We start from the raw sequence: 20,534 nt of genomic DNA on the forward strand, positions 1-20,534 counted from the left end.
AAACCTAAACGGAACAAAATGTTTTTTAAGTGATGTAGCCCATGTCACTCGACCCGGGTCATCAAATGATGGTGACATAAAAAAGCTTGACGAGGTAATCTGTGAGTGAAGATGAAAAAGTCTGCACCAATATTTCACTGTTCTTATCACACAGACTGCAAAGGAAGACTGTCACACTCTCCAAGTACCATATTATTAGGTGTAGCTTTAGGGAGATGATGATATCGTTCACAGGAAGCTGGTTGGGCATTTCAGTTAATATAATGTGCGATGTCTCCCGAACTTCAGGTCCGCAACATAAGAACGTTAAGACTGTTAATGCTAAGGTTTTAAAGTCGTAAAGGATTCAAGATATCTATTACTCTTTTGATAGTAATTGATACATTTGATTGATTTGTTCGCTTGAGTGTGAAAAAACATCCAAAATATTTTTTTTATAAAATTACAGCTTCAATTGTTTCTTTTTTGAAACGACCTTGTTCAGTATTGTACATGTATTTCAATATTCGGTATCGTCCAAACACAATCATTTTAGTTTTGTTTAAATTCCCCTCCACTTCAGTGGATTCGCTGAATTTTCGTTTGTGGCTGTGAAGCTGTCCGCATATAATAATGCAAATATATGTGGTATCTCACTTCTTATAAATACAACCGGCCCATCATTCTGTCCCAGTATCACCGTGGGTTCATATAAAAAATGACGGGTTCTGACAAGACGGGTGAAATGATCAAAAAGACCATTCTTCACGAGTGATAAGTAAAGAGTACATTGATGCTAGTAATCATAGAAAGTTCACATGTATTCCCATTCGATAGTGGGGCGGTTGGATAGCCTAGTGGTAAAAGCGTTCGCTCGTCACGCCGAAGACCCGGGTTCGATTCCCGACATAAGTACAAAATGTGAAGCCCATTTCTGGTGTCCCCCGCTGTGATATTGCTGGAATATTGCTAAAAGCGGCGTAAAACCATACTCATTCACTCACTCACTAGATTTTACCTTTTTATAAGAACGTCAGTGTCGGAAGCCCTCGAAAGGTAATTAAAGATGAAATAAAATATGCCCTTTGTCTCTACGATGAACTTCTATTCAGTAGCTAAGAGAGTATACATTGGAAGATCGAATATCCTGGTCTAAAACATGCATGTATTTCACTCATGATCGCTATTGTCACACCAGGACAAGTGGCGTATATATCGAATGTTGCAACGAGAGGTATTTCATGTAATTGTGTTGGTGGTGAGATAGTTTATGGGGGACGTGCCCACAGAAGGCCTATTCGCGCCCAACCCTTTCAGTTGGATCTTGTGAGAAGCAAAGCATGGCGTACCTGGGAACCACGGACAACTCTTCACTGGACGTGATTAGAATATTCATCGATCTAATTGTGGGGAGATGGTTATTATCATGTCATTTGTCCTGCTCAGGAAGTGGTCCAGTTGTCCATTCAAAGGACAAAAAAGGTTTGGCGAAGATTGATGCTAACACTTAATCGTTTTTTTCTGAAATGACAGCGAAACGTCAGATGTATTTTCTTCCAAGGAATATGTAGTAAAATAATACGTGGTTGTAACATAACGTTTAATATTGGAGATTTTCCCGGGACCCCTGGGACAACCCACCTACCTTCTATGTATGTTAACAACAATTGTGTAGCTAAAGCCTGTTCCTTGACATATACCCCTGAAACAATATCTGAAGCAAAACTCTGATGGATAAAATAAAAACATTGCAACACATTCTGCTCCCTTGATCAGTAGAGCCGCCTCCGTGGTCTCGTTGTAGAGCGTTCGCCCGGAGAGCGGAAGGTCCGGGGTTCTATCCCAAAATACGTTGAAAGATGGTACTTGTTGTTACCCTGTCTGGCGCTCGGCAACAAGGACTGGTCGGCTCGGCGTCGGCGTCAGTATACTGTGTCTGAGTGGGATATTCATGTTAAACAGCGGCATGGTATCTCAGTGGGCTAGCACTATAAATCGGACTCAGTCCGGACTAATACAAGCAGCTACACCCCCTCCCCCCCCCCCCCCCACAACCCCCCCCCCCCCCCCCCCCCCCCCACACACACACAGAGACACACACACGTACGTCGCTATATAAGTGTAATAATCTTGGACGCGACATTAAACCTCATTTCACCACCCTTGATGAGTACAATAATTACATAAGTGTATAACACTTCAAAAAGCATATCTTCTTGGGTTTGCTCGAGGTATATGTCATGCCTAATGCAGTCAAACAGCCCAGCCGTGGTTACCACCCTCAACGAACTCTGATGAAGCCATAGCGAACACCTGGTATCATCACTATTAGATAGCGATTCATAAACACATGCTCATTCATTGAAACAGCCATCTGCATAATGCTACCCCTGCGTAACAGGGCCATATGACACAGTTGATCCAATCAACTCAACTCGAAAGGGTGCACGGGAATCACGCACGCACAAATACGGTGTTAGCGTTGGGCGTCTCAACGTGTGTGATTCCCGTGCACCCTTTCGAGTTGAGTTGGTTGGTTCAACTGTGTCATATGACCCTGTGACGCAGGGGTAGCATTATGCAGATGGCTGTTTCAATGAATGAGCATGTGTTTATGAATCGCTATCTAATAGTGATGATACCAGGTGTTCGCTATGGCTTCATCTGAGTTCGTTGAGGGTGGAATGCTCGTTCAACCCGTGGCGATCAGGTCTGTTTGTTGATGAAATATATTGTTAGCTAAATAGACAGATTTTTTATTCATGCACCGATTGTCTTTAAATGCAATATCCAGTTATGTATGACTGTTTAATAATCTCAAACCAACTTTGATTGGAGTAGGTCCAATAGTTTTTCAGATATCGTAGTAAACGTCCGTACCTTGAATTACCTTCCAGACGATAGTCGGAACCGTACAATCGACTCTGCTTTTGGCAGAGCTCTCTCTTAACGATATTTTATGGAAAGGCTTTTATCGCTTGTATTTCTATGTATGGTCCCGTCAGTGTCACTTTGTAACACAATCACAGTATACTAATCGCGTTCCAATCACTGTTACCAAGGTTACATTCTGCCCATCACACTGATTACGAGATGAAGATGCTCGAAATTCACAAAATACCCGATACAGTAGATAGTTAGATATTTCGCCCTCAAAACATGGTCTATGGACCACATTCCTAATACGCTCCTCTCAACTTATTCGGAATCCAATGCAATGTGAATCTACTTTGAGTAAGTGGAATATGAAAGGGTAAACTCAAAGATCCAAAGTATCATGCAAGAAAAGAACTCGATACATCATCCATCCAAAATATCATCTTTCCTAGAATCACCGTTTGAATCGTCACGTGACGCACAGCGTACTTTCTGCATCCCTACTCTCTGGGATTTGATATTGAGATTAAGTAAAATTTTTTCACCCCTCTCCCCCCAGAATATCAAAGGATCTGTTCCTAACTGCATACACGGATTTTTAAATCATCGTCCGTTACAAAGAGAAAGTTAACAGTAGTTAGTGTGATTGCAACTTAAGTTGATTCCTCATTGATTTATCTCCTCGTCGACGGCAACAGGAAACAGGCAATCCAAACTGTCGACCTTATTTTGTTTTCAAAGTTTATAGCCCTGCTTGAAGGAGACTGAAACACATGGGACTGGGCTTTCGCGGGTTTTGAAATAAAAATGACAATACCATTTCAATAAATCATAAGAAAACTCTCTTGAAAGCAGCTTCCATTGTAATTCCGACTGCATCATAGGCAATAAGCAGGTGTTTATAAACCACTGTCAAAGGATGAAGGGGGGGTGAGGGCCTAGGCGTCTAAGGCGCCGCCATTCGCTTTGCAGAGTTGCGTCCCTTGGACACGCCAGAACCCTATGATTGTGGGTTCGAATCCCGGTTCGCCCCGATCATGTTTCTAGGTTTGTCTGTTTCAGACTCCCGAAGTGGTAAACGTCTGAGACATGCATCACTTCGGGCTTTAATCCCACATTGTTGACACGCCGCGATATAACTGGAATACTGTTTAAAGCGGCGTTAACTCCAACTCACTCAATCACTGTCAAAGTTGAAACCATCCCGTCATACAGTCTTGTGGGTATTGTTGGTCAAAATCTGAATCTTTATGCATAGATCTAAATATGAAATAGTTGACGCCCTCGCACTGGAAATTGGCTGTTGGCCATACTTGGGTGATATCAGATAATCGATATACTTTGAACTCCTGTGGTATGTATTTTATGTATGTTTCAGTAGGTACCATGTGTCTATCACATTACCCCTATTTCAGGACTCGTATGTATTTACTCTGTGTGTGTGTTAGGTCCCAAGAATGGATTACATTGTAAACAAATAGTATAGAAATAAATAAATTGTATACGGCATCGAATTTATTTCCAGTATATTTGCTGAAGTCACATATTCATAATTATTGTTTTGTGAATACTTAGGGTTGATGCATGTCATCGATCCAAATTGCGTGGATCGATGCTCATGATATTAATCACTGGATTGTTGTTTTCAGACTCGATTATTTACAGACCGCTGTCATATAGCTGAAAGATTGCTGAGTGTGGTGTAAAACAAAAAAACAAACTTAGGGGAAACCTTTTAGTATTCTTCTGGTACAGCCAGCATGTACTGATAAAAGTATCCAATGGTCGGTCTTTCATGGACGTGGAAGGTAAGGCGAAGTGTCAAGTTTAGGCCTTTTAAATCTAATCCATGCAAACAAGTTCATTCAAAAACGAATCTGAAAGTCCAGCTGTTTTAAAACAGACACACAGAGAATTTGATCACCTTTAAACATTTCCCCCATCCCCATCATCGCATTTGCTACCACCTTCGTTTTGTTTGTTGAAATTATAATTCAGACCTTAGTAAACAAAGAAAGTGTTTGACGTCACGTCATACTTCTTCCGTCGTGTGTAGAAGGAGAGAAGGCAAAGGTGAAACTTTGCGACCAGGAAGCAATGTTTGATTTGTCAAACATACATGCCGTGTCCATAATTACAAATGAATCCAGTAATGTATAATATATACTTAATACTGATAGGTTGCAATGTATTTACATCAGTAGATATATTAGGAAATGTCTGTACAAATAAGAATCCAAATCACACAAAAAGACGATAAAATTCGAATATACATAAAAAAGAAAAAATCAAGCAGGATATTATATTAATCGTCAAAATAACAAAACAATACACACGTAACTTTTCACAGTGTGTGTGTGTGTGTGTGTGTGTGTGTGTGTGTGTGTGTGTGTGTGTGTGTGTGTGTGTGTGTGTGTGTTGTCTAGCGGATTTGCATTAGCAATATGCCCGTTATATGACAGCGGTATGTAAATAATCGAGTCTAGTCTGGGAACCAATTCTAACCCGGGTCTTCATAGGCGCTGGCTTAAACCGTGTTAGGGGGTGAGTGAGTACGGTTTTACGCCGCTTTTAGCAATATTCCAGCAATATCAAGGCGGGGGACACCAGAAATGGGCTTCACACATTGTACCCATGTCGGGAATCGAACCCGGGTCTTCGGCGTGACGAGCGAACGCTTTAACCACTAGGCTACCCGACCGCCCCTAAACCGTGTTAGGGATCAGACGCTCCCACTGTCGATGACGGCGACCTGTTATTATTCCAACCCGGAATACCCATGGGGTCACAGGAAAGTAAATCAACACTCACATAATTATTACATTGTCAAGTAATCTGACTACTGCATAATTTCAAACAAATGCAATGATGATATATTCATTTCCTGAAACGCCTCAAGCTGACAATAGCCGCGATCTCTTTTCGAACGGTCACGTTGCAGTAACTGTAGATGAAGGGGTTAGCTACACAGTTGATGAAGTAGGACCTCAGAAATATGTTGTATGCTGCCAGCGCCGACCCTTCAAGGTTATCAATGAGGTCACGGCGTATTGCGCGCGCAGCCATTAACGACAGATGTGGAAGAAAACTGACAACAAAGGCTAAGCTTATAATGAACAACATCAAGGTCGTTCGCCGGGCCGTCATCTGACGTTTCGATGGGTATTTTAGGATGGTGTCACTCCTTCCAATAACAGATTTGCTCAAAGAAGGTGTCTTGTGAGCCTTGCGCATCGTGTTGACATGTGCTTCGAGACTTCCGCTATCAGAGGTGGTGTTTCTGGTAACTGAACCTTGATCGTTGGAAACAAATCCCGATTCACTGTTATCCACGTCTTTGTTTTTCCACGACCATCTCTTAAACTCGGCAAACCGTGCAACCCGTTTCCATATCCGAACATACAAGACCGATAGTGTTGCCATTGCAGCAACGAACAGCACAAACTGGAAGCCGTTGTAAGCAAGAGGGAGCATTGTGTTGACGTAGCTGTCAGATGTCGTACACAACGTCGCGTTGACGCCGTCAGATAAAACCCTAGTCTGACCACCGTATAAGATAGACGGGGGGATGGAAAAGGTGAACGCAGAGGCACAGGACAGAAATATCGCAACTCCTGCAGCTTTGACCGTCGTCTGATGCCCTGCAGGGTAGCAGATCTTCTTGTGTCGAACAGCGGCCACCGCAACAAGAATATTACCGGAAGCAAACAAGGTGAAGGTCACAAGCATAGCCGACAATTTGCATGGCGTGGTTCCAAACTCTCCGAAGCTGAAGTTATACCTGATGTCGACGATGTCTACGGGGATGCAGATCAAGCAGGCGGTGAGGTCCAGGACAGATAAAGCCAGAATGAAACAGCGGGTAGTTGAAGGTTTCATTTTGGTTAAGTAGACAAGGAACACTAGACAGTTGCCTACGAATCCAACAGACATTATAAGGCCAAGGAATAACATGGCCGCAAGATTGTCACACGCGTACTTGTCGTCTTGAGATTGTAGATAACCTGTAGCTGAAGAACTGTTGTCCATGTTGGTGGTATATCTATCTCTCTCTCGCTCGCTGTCTATCTCTGAAACAAGATTTCGGTACGATAATTCATTTACAGACCCCACAACCTATTACGGAGGACATATGTATGGACATATATCTTTTGGTTTTAGCGAAACCTTGTATTAACAGAGGCTATTCTAGTGATGGGAGTCCACAAATCAGCAGAAGTTCTGGTCATATTCCACTTCAAAGAATTCAAAGAAATTAAAAACAAATATTCGATCCATTGAGATAATTACCAATTGTTGACTTGAGAAAGTATTTGTATTCGCCAATCTCTTTTATGAGGCAGTTGCCCTCAGACATGTGGCACCAGTACTAGCACATGTTATTACTCTGATTTAATACCCCTGACTATGTTCAGTGTTTTGGAAGTACAAGACTCATGGCATGACTATCCTCCTTCATTTCGTGCATCAACTTGGCTTTCGATTTGTATCTATTAACCAATCCGATAATACTTGACGTGTTCCCTCCCCCATAGTTTAAGATGTTTGTGATAGAAAGTAAGCATTGATTATTTCTGTATTTCTGTGTAGAAACAACGTGTTCGCAAAACACGCCGAAGATCCATGTTCGGTTCTCTACGTTGATATGATATGAAACACTATACTTTGTTTCCCAAGCAATGGTATACTTGGGTTTTAAGTTAGTAGTGTAAGATCTCATCAATCTCAAACAGGGGATACGCACGTGATTTGCTGACATTCTATGTTATACTCATTTTCAACGCTTGCATTTTTCGTGACGATACACTAACTCATAGACAATGCATTCTGAGTTATGTTGGTCTACTGGACAATCTGTGGTCACTAATGTCATGTCTATCATCCTGGGGGTTATATTTTGGACAAGGTATGTAACGTTTTGGATGTCAAGTCACCAAACTTAAGACAACACATTGCTTTGGTCTACAGACATGTATTAACTTGTCACCATAGTGACTTTTGATATTGACATGACATCACGGAAAGATAAAACGTCAAAGCAAGAGAATAACCAGATTTGATTATCCGCCGAAACAGATTGCATTTGGCGTCAAGGTCAAAATAGCTCAGTAAATTATATGAATGGACAACTGAAAATCAGGTGAGGTGAGGTGAAATGGGGTTTAACGTCGCGTCCAAGATTATTGCACTTATATAGAGACGTGCATGTACGTGTGTGTGTTTGTGTGGTTGCTTGTACTAGTCCGGACTGATGCGGATTTATAGTGCTAGCTCACTGAGATACTATGCCGCTGTTTAACATGAATACCCCACTCAGACACAGTATACTGACTCCGAGCCAACTAGTCCTTGTTTTAGCCCCTTAATGCCGAGCGCCAGACAGGGTAACAACAAGTACCATCTTTTAACGTCTTTTGGTATGACGCGGCCGGGGATCGAACCCCGGACCTTCCGCTCTCCGGGCGGACGCTCTACCACTAGACCACGGAGGCGGTCTGAAAGTCAGTGATGACATCAGGTATTCGCGAAAGGGTGAGCATGTTCTACCTTTTCAGTAGCACCCGACATTCACACAATTTGCATAACAAAATACAGTATTATTGCCTGGCGGCGCGCAGCATATGTGCCACTGCCATGCGATGGCAGCCTGACTGTATCCAAACCAGACAAGCACGTGATGAGGAAGTTCACACAGTCACTACTTGACAAAACTGGAAAAGTTGAAGTCATACGCGGATGTAATTTCAGTGTTCTAATTCGTCCACATGTTACACTTCCATGATGCTATATGACCGACACACCATACCAAACATTTAAAGTAGTAGGACATGGAGATATTCGTTTCTCATACAATATTCTGTATCATTAATATTGATCATTTGTCACTTTTTGTAACTTGAAGTGATCCTATTAATGTTGTAGAACTGACAAACGAGACTACATTGTCAAAATTCAGGGTTGGAAACGATATCGAGTTTACTTTGAAGGGGGAAAATATTCAACGAAATAACCGAAAGAGACTCAAGAGTCCAGTGGAGCGCGTCTGCCTAGAGAGCGCAAGTTCTGTGGTTCGATCCCCGGCTGTGTCATAGCAAAATGCGTTAAAATATGGTATTTGTTGTTTCCCTGCCTGGCGCTGATCATTAAAAGGATAAACCCGGGACTGGTCGGCTCGGAGTCAGTATACTGAGTGTGTGTGGTGTTATCCATTTTATAAACTGTGAAATAATCATGAACACGATTTCACCTCACCTCGGTAAATGAGACGGTATAAACATTACATTTATATATGATCTACAAAATTATTGCGACGCTGCACCATTATGAATTAGCCAGTATAATTACCCCAATTTGTTTTGGGTACATATTGACCGTGCGTTTATACAATGAAGGTAACTCCTATTTCCAAACAGTATAGACATTTTACAGTTTGTCATATACTGAACCGCAAAAGAAAGGTCACCCTAAGTAACATTGCATGAAAAGTAGTCATTTAAATATCTAGGTATTTTTTGTCAAAGTGCGTAAAATTTAACATTACCTTGTCCGGAAAAATGAAATTTGATGATAAAAAAACCAAAGCAGATGACAATAAACCCGATTGCCCAAACGCATCACGGCAACGGCCATGTTAACCCGATGCACGTGGGTTCCGTGCAAATTGAAATGCACATGTGTTCCCCCATTTCTTGCCCTATAAAAATCCAACCAGATCGGATAACATTCATTCGTTATTGAATTGCTGCCACATGCCAAGATTGACAAGAAATCAGCGACACCCAAGCTCTTGGACGTTTGCATGCTTGACAAACCGCCCGGCAAGTAGCCAATGCATTTCAAGTCCACATAAGGACCATATACAGGCTCCAGCAACGGTACCAGACCAGATCGCTTTGTCACTGCTGCGGAAACTGCTCGACAGACCATGGGGACACACAGGCGACACATTAGTGCGGACACCGTGCGTCAACGATTGACGAGCAGACACCTCCACTGTCACAGGCCACACCGAGGACCCGTTCTGACATTACGTAATCGCCGGGACCGTCTTCAGTGGGCAACACAGCTCCAGCGTTGGTGCCACCAGCAGTTTAGAAGAGTCCTCTTCTCAGACGAGAGCCGTTACTGTATCTCAACAGCAGATGGCAAAGGGAGAGTCTGGCGACGTCGTGGGGAACGTGATTCGGAAGCTTGTGCTGTTGAGAGAGGCTCGTGGGGTGGTCCGAGCATCATGGTGTGGGGTGGAATTGGTCTTGCACAGGGGGTTGGCCCTGTGGTCTTCCAGAACATCAGTCCAGGGAGAGGCAATGGAGTCACAGCAGCTCGGTACATTGATCAAGTCTTGAGACCACACGCCATACCTCATTTGGCACGTCGCCGCAGCCACGAGTTTCAGCATGATAACGCCCGTGCCCACACTGCGAGCAATAAAAGACTTCCTCCAGCAAAGTGGCGTCAGAACCATGCAGTGGCCTGCCCTCAGTCCCGATTTAAATCCCATTGAGCACCTGTGAGACGAGATTCACAGACGGCTGAATGACGTCCGACCAAGGCCGACAATTGCAGCTGAACTGCGTCAGGCGTTCCTCAGAATGTTCCATGTAACGACGTTGCACGGCAATCATCAGTGCACATGGCGGACACACGAGATACTGACTTGTGATGCCATTTTCTCAGAGACTAGTGTTGTGTTTCACTTTAAGAACATTTGACACATTAATTTCAACCATGATGATCAGTTTTGCCAAGTTTCATCAATTAAATATGTCTCAAAGTATGTTTACAGTGTTTGGACAAATAAGGCTACTCATAACTTCTTCGATAGGCATTTCTCATATATCTATCCATAGTGACGTTTCTTTTGCGGTTCAGTATATTTTATTTAAAAAATTTCAATTTGACCAGTAAAAAGACCCAAAGAGACCCGTCAAGATACGGGTTAGAATTGGTTTAATGCTTATTGTGAGAGGAGACTAACTGGATCGGGTGGTCAGACTTGGTTGATACATGACAGACACGATTATTTACAGACCGCCGTCATATAGCTGGAATATTACTGAGTGCGACGTTAAACAACAAACAGGCCCAACGAAATACAGTCCAATTGTAGTCGGCTTATACTTTTTACTTAGAAGATAGAATAGTGAGCCTTTCTTTGACATAATGTGTTTTCAATTGTTTACTTACCTCAGAATGTAAAGTTTTAAAACTTGAACATGGCCTCCTTCTGCAGCCAGTGATGCGCTCTTACTGAGGATGTTCGGTATTGTCCAAAGGTTATGATTCAACATCAGCCCGCGTTTCCTTAATCAGCACTTGTATGCGATCCCGTGTAGGAAACGTCATTCAAACACTGCTTCCCGAGCTTACATATGGAGTTACGGAAGTTTGAAATAACACAAGATTCTACACAAAGGATATTGTATACTTACATCATCAGTGTTGGCTTATAACTTGTGTTTGTCATAAGTATAAGTATACTTTCAGAGATTATATAATTCCACGAAATAGTGATAATTTTTGTGTGTGTGTATATATATAGGCGGCGGTTTTTTTTATTTACAAATAGGATGGATATAGCTTTTATACTTGACGGTTCTTAACACATTCCCTTTCTCGGGAAGATGGGACTAGTTACAGATTTATTTGTGTACATGCATGGCCATTGTAGCACCATATTCAGAGAAGGATTTGAAGTTTCCTGGAATACACTTATTATTCCTTGTTGGGACGCCCAAGCGTGTTGCGTCCCATTGCGCGGACGAAATACTAGTATATTATCGTGGTTTAGAATCCCGGTTCGCCCTGATTAATGTTACTTGGCTTGTTAACATCATACCCCTTAACTTTGGGTTTCACCTAAGTGGTAAACGTCTTAGACTTTTATCAGTTTGGGATTTCTTCCAAGAGCGAGCTGACACACCGTGATATAATTGTTTTGAAATAGTGCTGGTTCAAAGTGTCCCAAACGTACCCACTCCCTCGGCGACCTGTGAAGATCTGGGGTAGACTTGGTCTTCAGGAACCTATACTTGCCGTAAAAGGCGATTATGCTTGTCGTAAGACTAACGGGATCGGGTAGTCAGGCTCGCTGACTTGGTTGATACATGTCATCGATCCCAATTAATTGCGTGTATCGATGCTCATGATGTCAATCACTGGTATGTCTGGTCAAGACTCAATAAATGTTACAGACCGCCATCATATAGCTGAAATATTGCTGAGTGCGGCGTTAAACAACAAACAAACAAACAAACAAAAACACTCCCTCGATGAACCCTAACCCCAACCCCACTCTACAGATTGATTTGATTTAACTCCCTACGGCCTTTCTTACCAACACAGGCACTGCTGTCTATCGGTTAGGAATTAAACACATCCTGAAAGTTTTGTTTGTTTGTTGTTTAAGGCCGCACTCAGCAATTTTCCAGCTGTATGACGGCGGTATGTAAATAACCGAGTCTAGACCAGACAATACACTGATTGATATAATGAGCATCGATCGGGATACTATGACCAAGTCAGCGACCGAGACAACCCGATCCCGTTAGTGGCCTTTCACGAAAACATATTCTAACTCGGATCTTCACGGGTCACATCTTGTAAGTAAGCATCATGGAACACAACATGTAGATAGATTCAATGGGGAAAAACGTCCTCGAGAGACATTATTTCACATTATTGGCTACTAAAAGTTATGTTAAGAATTGTTTTGTAATTATGCATTCACATATTCAGACTTTCTTCTTGATGATAAAATACACCAAGAATCGGACCAGGTAGGTTACGTTAGTTGTTAAACGCCAAGTACTCCCATGTGTCGAATCACCTCTTGTGTCGAACAACTATCCGATCCCGGCAAACTCTTACCATATCTATCCTTATCTTATGTGATGTGTTGAACTGCGTGTTTTCGAACTTGATTTAAATAGACCGAAGAGTTACAATTAAGTTAAAACTTGCCCTAATAGGTCGAACTCACAATTTATTTCAAACACAACTTTGCACAAGTTAGAATTTGGATGTTTGATGGCCTTCAGGCATGTGGCATGATAGCTCAAAGAGGCGAAATGGGTAGAACCACGGCTGAGCAGTCTCGGGGGTAACAGGGAACATGCATCTGATGTTCCTTCTGTATATGACGATGTAAATAACCATGACATTAAAGTGGTTGATATTATGAACTACTCAGGTGGGGTATGATCAAACAATCAATCAACTCCCCGACACTGATCACCACATTAAGTCGTTTCTTACGATCAGCAAAGGGGACCAACAATTATCCAAAGCCCGAATCCCCGTGGGGGTGTTGGTGAAGCTAATAGAATTAACCAGACAATAATTCAAGAATAAACAGTTACTGTTAACAGATAACGCATGTACACAATAATACTGCTCTTGGACATGACAACCACAAGGGTTTCAAATACTAGTGGGTAAGTTTTCAAAGATTTTGGACAGTACTTGGGTGAGCTTCTTTATACGCGGGGGTTGGGGGTGGGGGTGGGGGTGGGGGGCGGGGGGGCGTTTATGGTCCTCATCGGAATAATGACGCTATCCGATGATGTCACATTAAAAGTGTTTTAAAGAAATGCTGAAGTGACACGTTCGAAAATATGTTCGTATTTCCTCACTGTAACAACGATACATTGTTTGCCACAAAAAAGTGACTATGCTTCTCGTAAGAGGCGACTTAAGGGATCGGGTGGTCAGGCTCGCTGACTTGGTTGATGTATCTCATCGTGTTCCAATTACGTAGATCGATGCTCATGATGTCAATCACTGAATGTCTTGTCCAGACTCGATTATTTACAGACCGCCGACATATAGCTGGAAATATTGCTGTGTACGGCGTTAAACAACAAACAAACAAACATACAGGGAGACAAAGGCCTCTTGTCCATTCGTGCAGGGTTACGCCCCTTAGACCCGATTCGCACCAATTGTGACCACTGGTCTGTCAAAGCCATATCGGTGAGCTTTGTTCCATCAAAGTAATAAAGATTTCCGTCACGGTGGGTTTTCCTCTAACATAACGGGCGGTGGGGTTAATGCTTTCGCTCGTCACGCCAAAGACCCGGGTTTGATTCCCCACATGGGTACAATATGTGAAGCCGATTTCTGGTGTTCCCCGTAGTGATATTGCTGAAATATTGCTGAAAGAGGCGTAAAGCCATGCTCACTCACTCACTCAATCCGGCTGGACTTCATCTTCAGCCACCCATGCTTGCCGCAAAAGTCGACTATGCTTGTCGTAAGAGGCAACTAACAGGATCGGGTATTCAGGCTCGCTGACTTGGCTGATGTATGTCATCGTGCCCCAATGGCGTAGATCGATGCTCATGATGTCAATCACTAGATTGTCATGTTTTAGAATCAAATATTTACAGACAACTGTCAATTACCTGGAATGTGGCGTTAAACAAGAAACAAAACTCACTCCCTCACTTAAAGTTAAGGGGTTATGTCTCTTGTTCACTCACAATTGAAGGAGGTATGTCTGTGTTGCATGAGGCTTGTGCACATTGCCTTAACCAGATTCTTGATTTGACAATATGCAGTATTATGTCCGAGGACACTGGCCTTCATATTTCTGGGAAGCAATCATGGTATATTCTGTTCGCCGCTTACATCCACACTCAGCAATAATCCACGTTTATGGCGGCGATCTGTGTAATCGAATCTGGACCAGACAAACCAGTGATCAATGTTGTGAGCAACGATCCACATCGTCGAGGTACGGGGACACGCAATCAACCAAGACACCGTGTCTGACCACCCGATCCATTTGGTCAGCTCGCATAGTACGACCAGCTTGGGTTGCTGGGGGCCTCCTCTCACCCTCCTCTCAGGGTGGAGACGTCCTGTTGGTCCGGTTATTGATCGCAGTGACGAGACATTCTCAGGTTGTGACATCGTTTGTCTCAGGCGGGACAAAATCGGACCGAGTTGACGAGAAGCATAATACATATTGATTTCACGATCGCTTCAGTTAACTTATCTTTTGATGCCAGAATGATGAAAACAAACTTACTTCAATTGAATAATGGAAACACGTCACAACAATCTCATTAAAATCAGATCTTAGTTCTCGCTATCGCTAAACAAAGATCTGAGGACACCCCATTATGGGTGACGTCAGAAAGACCTTTCATCCGACCAATCAAAGCGTCGCTTACCAGATCATGAAAGTGACCGTCGGAATGTGTTTTCTGACACGGGGTTTTCCGAACGACAGTTACGGCCCGTACGACTGATACCATCAAAATCATCGTCTCTATTTCGCTTCCATGTTCGTTTGTTAAATTTATAATCGAGAACTGTGTCATGATATTTTTCAAGTGTAGTCTGAAATGGAAGTCGCCAGTGTGCCGTAAAGCTCGAGAAAGCTGCTTTCTAATTGGCTGATGTCCACTTCTGGTTAGTCACTTCCGTGGTCGGTCAATTTCGCGAAAGGTCGTTCTGACGTGACCCGCAATGGGATGTCATCAGATCTGTTTAGCGGCAGCTGTAATAACACTCTGTAGTATTGGCGTGTTTGACATTACATCTCGTGGGTCATCGATCTCAAGTGCGTGGATCGATGCTCATGATATCAATCACTGGATTGTCTGGTCCAGACTCGATTATTTACAGACCGCCGTCATATAGCTGGAATATTGCTGAGTGCGGCGTTAAACAACAAACCAACCAACCAACCAACCAACCAACCAATCTCTTGGGTTTATTTTCAGTTTGGCTAAAATGGTATCATCCTGCATGAGGAAAAACTGAAAAACATATATATTTCAGTTTTCATTATATTATACAAATTCATATAGTGTAAGTTAGAAATCCTGAACTTTAATAAATACTATTTAATTCTGCTTACCCATGAACTTCAGAATACACTGGACCCGTGAAGATCCGGGGTAAAATAGGTCTTCAGCAACCCATGCCTGCCGCAAAAGGCGACTGTGCATGTCGTAAGAGGCGACGAACGAGATCGGGTGGTCCGACTCGCTGACTTGGGTTATGCATGTCACCGTATCCCAATTGCGTAGATCGATGCTCATGATGTCAGTCGCTGGATTGTCTGGCTCAGACTCGATTATTTACACAAATTCAGTGTGAGTGAGTGAGTTTGGTTTTACGCCGCTTTTAGCAATATTCAAGCAATATCACGGCGGGTAAACCAGAAATGGGCTTCATACATTGTACCCATGTCGGGAATCGAACCCGAGTCTTCAGCGTGACGAGCGAACGCTTTAACCACAAGGCTACCCGACCGCCCCACACAAATGCAGAGTTTTAGTGTTCAGTCGATAACCACTTGCTGTCGCTTTCAGATGACCAACACATTTATATAATTACGACTTGGTCACAGAATCGTAACGATTCTGTCAACTCAGTCTTAGAAGTGGTACATTTAGTTGCACAGAGTTACGTCCCTTTGGCAGTCCAGATTCCGATGATCGTACGTTCGAATCTCAAATACACCTGGTCATGAAACTTGTTTTGTCAACAATTTACCAAAGTGGTAAGCGATTATAACACCTGCACCACTTCATGCTTTAGTCCCAAACTCCAGCTGACACGCCGTGATATAACAAACAAGATGTTCAAAGCGGTGATAAATCCCAGATTACTTCCTCACTCCGATGATATCGACCGACGTTTGATCTTTGAGTTATTCTTGATATGACTTCTGGAGTCCAGCTTTTCGTGATAAGGCGGGCGCAAGAAAGCAATCCTTAGCACGGAGAGGTTCACTCCAGTTACCCCCTGTTTGTAATACCACCCAATGGGGACAACCCAGTGAAGCACTCCACCCTTGGAAACAAATTGAATGGACGGCCAGTCCAAACGTCCGTTATAAAATGAACAGACCGCTAATTTCAATATTTCCAGTATTCGAATTACTTCAATTCAAATAATACATTTTCAGATTTGGTTTACTTTGGTAAATGTTTAGTCCTTGATGGTTTGTTTGACAGAATACTTTGGTTGGTTCGTTGTTTTATGCCGCACTCAGCAATATTCTAGCTAAATGTCTGTAAATAATCGAGTCTGGACCAGACAATCCAGTGATTAACATCATGAGCATCGATCCACCAAGTGTCAGCGAGCCTGCAGAATACTTTGGAAAGAAATTGAATTGTCATTATTCGTCTAATTGCAGTGATACGAATTCTACAACATTTCCAACTCTCTGGATCTAATGATTTATCCTAATATCTTTTACTTATAACAAATCAACGCCTTGAACTAATACAGAATACATTATGGACATTCATGTTCTCATAAAGGCCTAGCTTCCCAGGATTGTGTTTTACTTGGAGAAGATACTTGATTTGACTTACTTTTTAGTATTTTGCAGTTTGCAGTAATTTACATCAGGGGGTGTAGCAGGAGAAACGTGTGGAGAAGACACCCGGACGATGAACGCCGAGCCATAAAGTTTGCTCAATTTGAGCCCAAAAATGACAGTGATCATGTTGAAATAAAAACTAGTTTATTACAATAGATATACAAGCGACAACATAGGTGAGGTGAGGTGAAATGGGGTTTTACGTCGCGTCCAAGATTATTGCACTTATATAGCGACGTGCATGTACGTGTGTGTGTTTATGTGGATGCTTGTACTAGTCCGGACTGATGCCGATTTATAGTGCTAGCTCACTGAGATACCATGCCGCAGTTTAACATGAATACCCCACTCAGTGAGTGAGTGAGTTTGGTTTTACGCCGCTTTTAGCAATATTCCAGCAATATCACGGCGGGGGACACCAGAAATGGGCTTCACACATTGTTCCCATGTCGGGAATCGAACCCGGGTCCTCGGCGTGACGAGCTAACGCTTAAACCACTAGGCTACCCGACCGCCCCACCCCACTCAGACACAGTATGCTGACTCTGAGCCGACCTTTCCTTGTTTTAGCCCCTTAATGCCGAGCGCCAGACAGGGTAACAACAAGTACCATCTTTTAACGTCTTTTGGTATGACGCGGCCGGGGATAGAACCCCGGACCTTCCGCTCTCGGGGCGGACGTTTTGCCACTAGACCACGGAGGCGGTCCGACAACATAGCAAAAGTGCAAAGTAGGTCAGATATTTCAACATATATGTTTATATATATATATATATATATATATATATATATATATATATATATATATAGTCTATCAGCGATCCCTAAAAGTTAGTTCTTGAAGCAGCTGATAGCAGTACATTGAAAGTGAATTGTATCAATAAGAAAGCCGTAATTGGTGCGTAACAGTATGACCCCAGCGTTTGACATTTAGATGTCCTCCAGAGAAGCAGCAATCTCCTCCATAGCATCTGCAGCCTTGCTCACATTTTTGTGTATGTTAATGCTGTCGTTAACAATTTCTGCAACACTGAAGCCAATGCCTACTACCGCTCCAACGGCACCAGCTACTTTTGAGACCTTACCGAAAGTCCCGGCTGCAGCTTTGGCACCTGCTTTAGCACCGGCTTTGCCACCAGCAGAAATTGCCAGTGTTCCAGCCTTGCTACCTGCCCGTGCAATAGCAACTGCTTTGCGAATGATTTTCCCTAGGCGAGCGACATTGTAAACCCATTTTCCACCTTCCAAAACGAACATGCTAGCAATGTCGTTGTCAGTGAGTCCTTGCTTCTTGAGTTCAACCTTCATCTTCTCAATCATAATATTTAAATTTTCCGTTAGATCAGCAAGAACGGCCTCCGCCTCTTCAACCTTACTGCCAACCACCTTCCACTCGGCCACGTTGGTTCCGATCCCTCCTGCTCCGGCTGCTACTCCAAGTCCTCCTCCAACCGCAAGCAGGCCAATCGAAATGCCAGCTGTGAACGGCGCCAGTACTAACCCAGCAATGGAAAGTCCACCTGCGACGACTCCAGCGCTGTTAAAAGATACTTTGGCAATATTCATTTCCTTCTGTTTCTCCCTCAACAAGTTTGCAATTTGTCGTAGTTTTTCTGCAGCGTTTAGTTGTAGTTTTCTGCATTCTTCTGAAGTTTCTTCTAGAGATTTGGCTGAAATATAGGAGAAGATCCCTGAAGAGTGTATTGAATATCAAAGGCATATCGTAATCCTATCATTGTGCTTACTTGAATATAAGTATTTCAGATAATGAGTATGCTTGTCGAAAGAGGCGACTAACGGGATCGGGTGGTCAGGCTCACTGACTTGGTTGATGCATGTCATCGATCCAAATTACGTGGATCGATGCTCATGATATCAATCACTGGATTGTCTGGTCCAGGCTCGATTATGTACAGAGCGCCATCATACAGCTGGAATATTATTGAGTGCGGCGTTAAACAATAAACAAACAAACTATCGCTAATATTTATAGAGTATCTTCCCGGAGGGAAAAAAAAGAAAGAAAATCTCAGTTTCACACAAGGCCTTCCAAAAAGCATTTCCATAATCTTGAGAAATCTGTACTAAAAGCAGAGTCCATTGTACGATTCCGACTATATCATAAGCATATATTTATGAATCACTATCAAATAGTGATGATACCGTGTGACGAAACTCGGAAAAACTTTCTCCAACATCGCTGGCTAAAGTATTTCAATGGAGAAAAGGATTGTGCTGAAAAATATATCATTTTAATGTCTTTAGGTCAAATCTTTTATTTGTGAGGTTCAGAACTTATCAATCACCTTTCGTATGTATCGTAATTGGGTTGATTAGATTAAGGAAGAATTATCCTTTGAAAACAAATTGTTCTTTTTACTAGAAAAACTGAAAAAAACAGTTATCCATAACGGGTCAAGTTGTGGCTTATCAATAAGGTTTAGGTGTAAGGTGTTAATTGAAATATACTTACAATTACTCATCCTCGCGGTCTTACGTCTGTGTTCACCTTCTAAAAATGGCTGGTCGTAGGCCTGTGCGCGCGCTTTATTTATACAGAGAGAGCATACTAGCCCGGATGTACGGAACCGCGAAAGGGACATGATTGTGAAAATATTCAGTCGGTAATATGTGGCCTACGTCTTATCATCTTAACATACCCAATACCCCTACATGTACAACGATAAACCAACAAAAAGCACTGACAAAATAAACATTTGGTCCCCAATAAAAGCGCAAGCCTTGAAGTGTTTAAAACATCTACCGATGCATGTAACCTCTCGGTCCACCAATTTTTTTTATTGCTGTCTATCATAGCAATCATTTCAATTAAATCAGGTTTTGATTTAACTTCTTATACCGTTGTCAATCAGTAATCAGCATACACTGTCTGAGGCGACTAACGGGATCGGGTGGTCAGGTTCGCTGACTTGTCATCGATCTAAATTGCATGTATCGATGCTTATCATATTTATCACTGGATTGTCTGGTACATATCGAGCATTTATAAAATCATCCCTTTCTTTCATGTAAAATACATTCACTGCTCTCATAACAGTATTCTAATCTGTGTCTCATCCATTCAAAATAACATTAAAAACCAGGAATGATTTTGAAGCTCAATTATTTTCGTACTCAACTCTTATCTCACGCATATCTAAATCTAAATCATTCGTACTATGTCCCTTTCACTGTTCCGTAGGAGGACTCTCCCCGGGAAAAGGTGTCGCCCTTCACTTGGATTTCGCGGAATCCATGTTTTGTTTGTTTGTTGGAATGCAGCTGATTGCGTCCATATTCGGTCTTATACTCCATATAAACCTTTCTT

The 20,534-nt window shown here is 42.5% G+C and overlaps 2 protein-coding genes across 2 annotated transcripts; both read right to left on the reverse strand.

The window, feature by feature from the left end:
* Nucleotides 1-5,629: 5,629 nt before the first annotated feature.
* Nucleotides 5,630-11,112, reverse strand: LOC139463850 (neuropeptide FF receptor 2-like). Its single transcript, XM_071245231.1, has 2 exons — nt 11,044-11,112; nt 5,630-6,926 (listed from the first exon to the last, which is right to left on the reverse strand). Exon 2 carries the CDS (start codon nt 6,883-6,885, stop codon nt 5,734-5,736), a length of 1,152 nt encoding a protein of 383 aa, XP_071101332.1. The 5' UTR covers nt 6,886-6,926; nt 11,044-11,112; the 3' UTR covers nt 5,630-5,733.
* Nucleotides 11,113-18,073: 6,961 nt separating this feature from the next.
* Nucleotides 18,074-19,710, reverse strand: LOC139463863 (apolipoprotein L3-like). The gene is made up of 2 exons (XM_071245255.1): nt 19,680-19,710; nt 18,074-18,876 (listed from the first exon to the last, which is right to left on the reverse strand). Exons 1-2 carry the CDS (start codon nt 19,687-19,689, stop codon nt 18,137-18,139), a joined length of 750 nt encoding a protein of 249 aa, XP_071101356.1. The 5' UTR covers nt 19,690-19,710; the 3' UTR covers nt 18,074-18,136.
* Between the last annotated feature and the right edge of the window lie 824 nt (nt 19,711-20,534).

Source organism: Haliotis cracherodii, unplaced genomic scaffold, assembly GCF_022045235.1.
Source record: "Haliotis cracherodii isolate W230 unplaced genomic scaffold, xgHalCrac1.p SCAF_1, whole genome shotgun sequence".
In the NCBI taxonomy this organism is placed as follows: Eukaryota; Metazoa; Mollusca; class Gastropoda; order Lepetellida; family Haliotidae; genus Haliotis; species Haliotis cracherodii.

What these genes read in the sequence shown, in the direction of transcription:
- LOC139463850 (XM_071245231.1), bottom strand. Translation starts at nt 6,885, where the DNA reads ATGGACAACAGTTCTTCAGCTACAGGTTATCTACAATCTCAAGACGAC.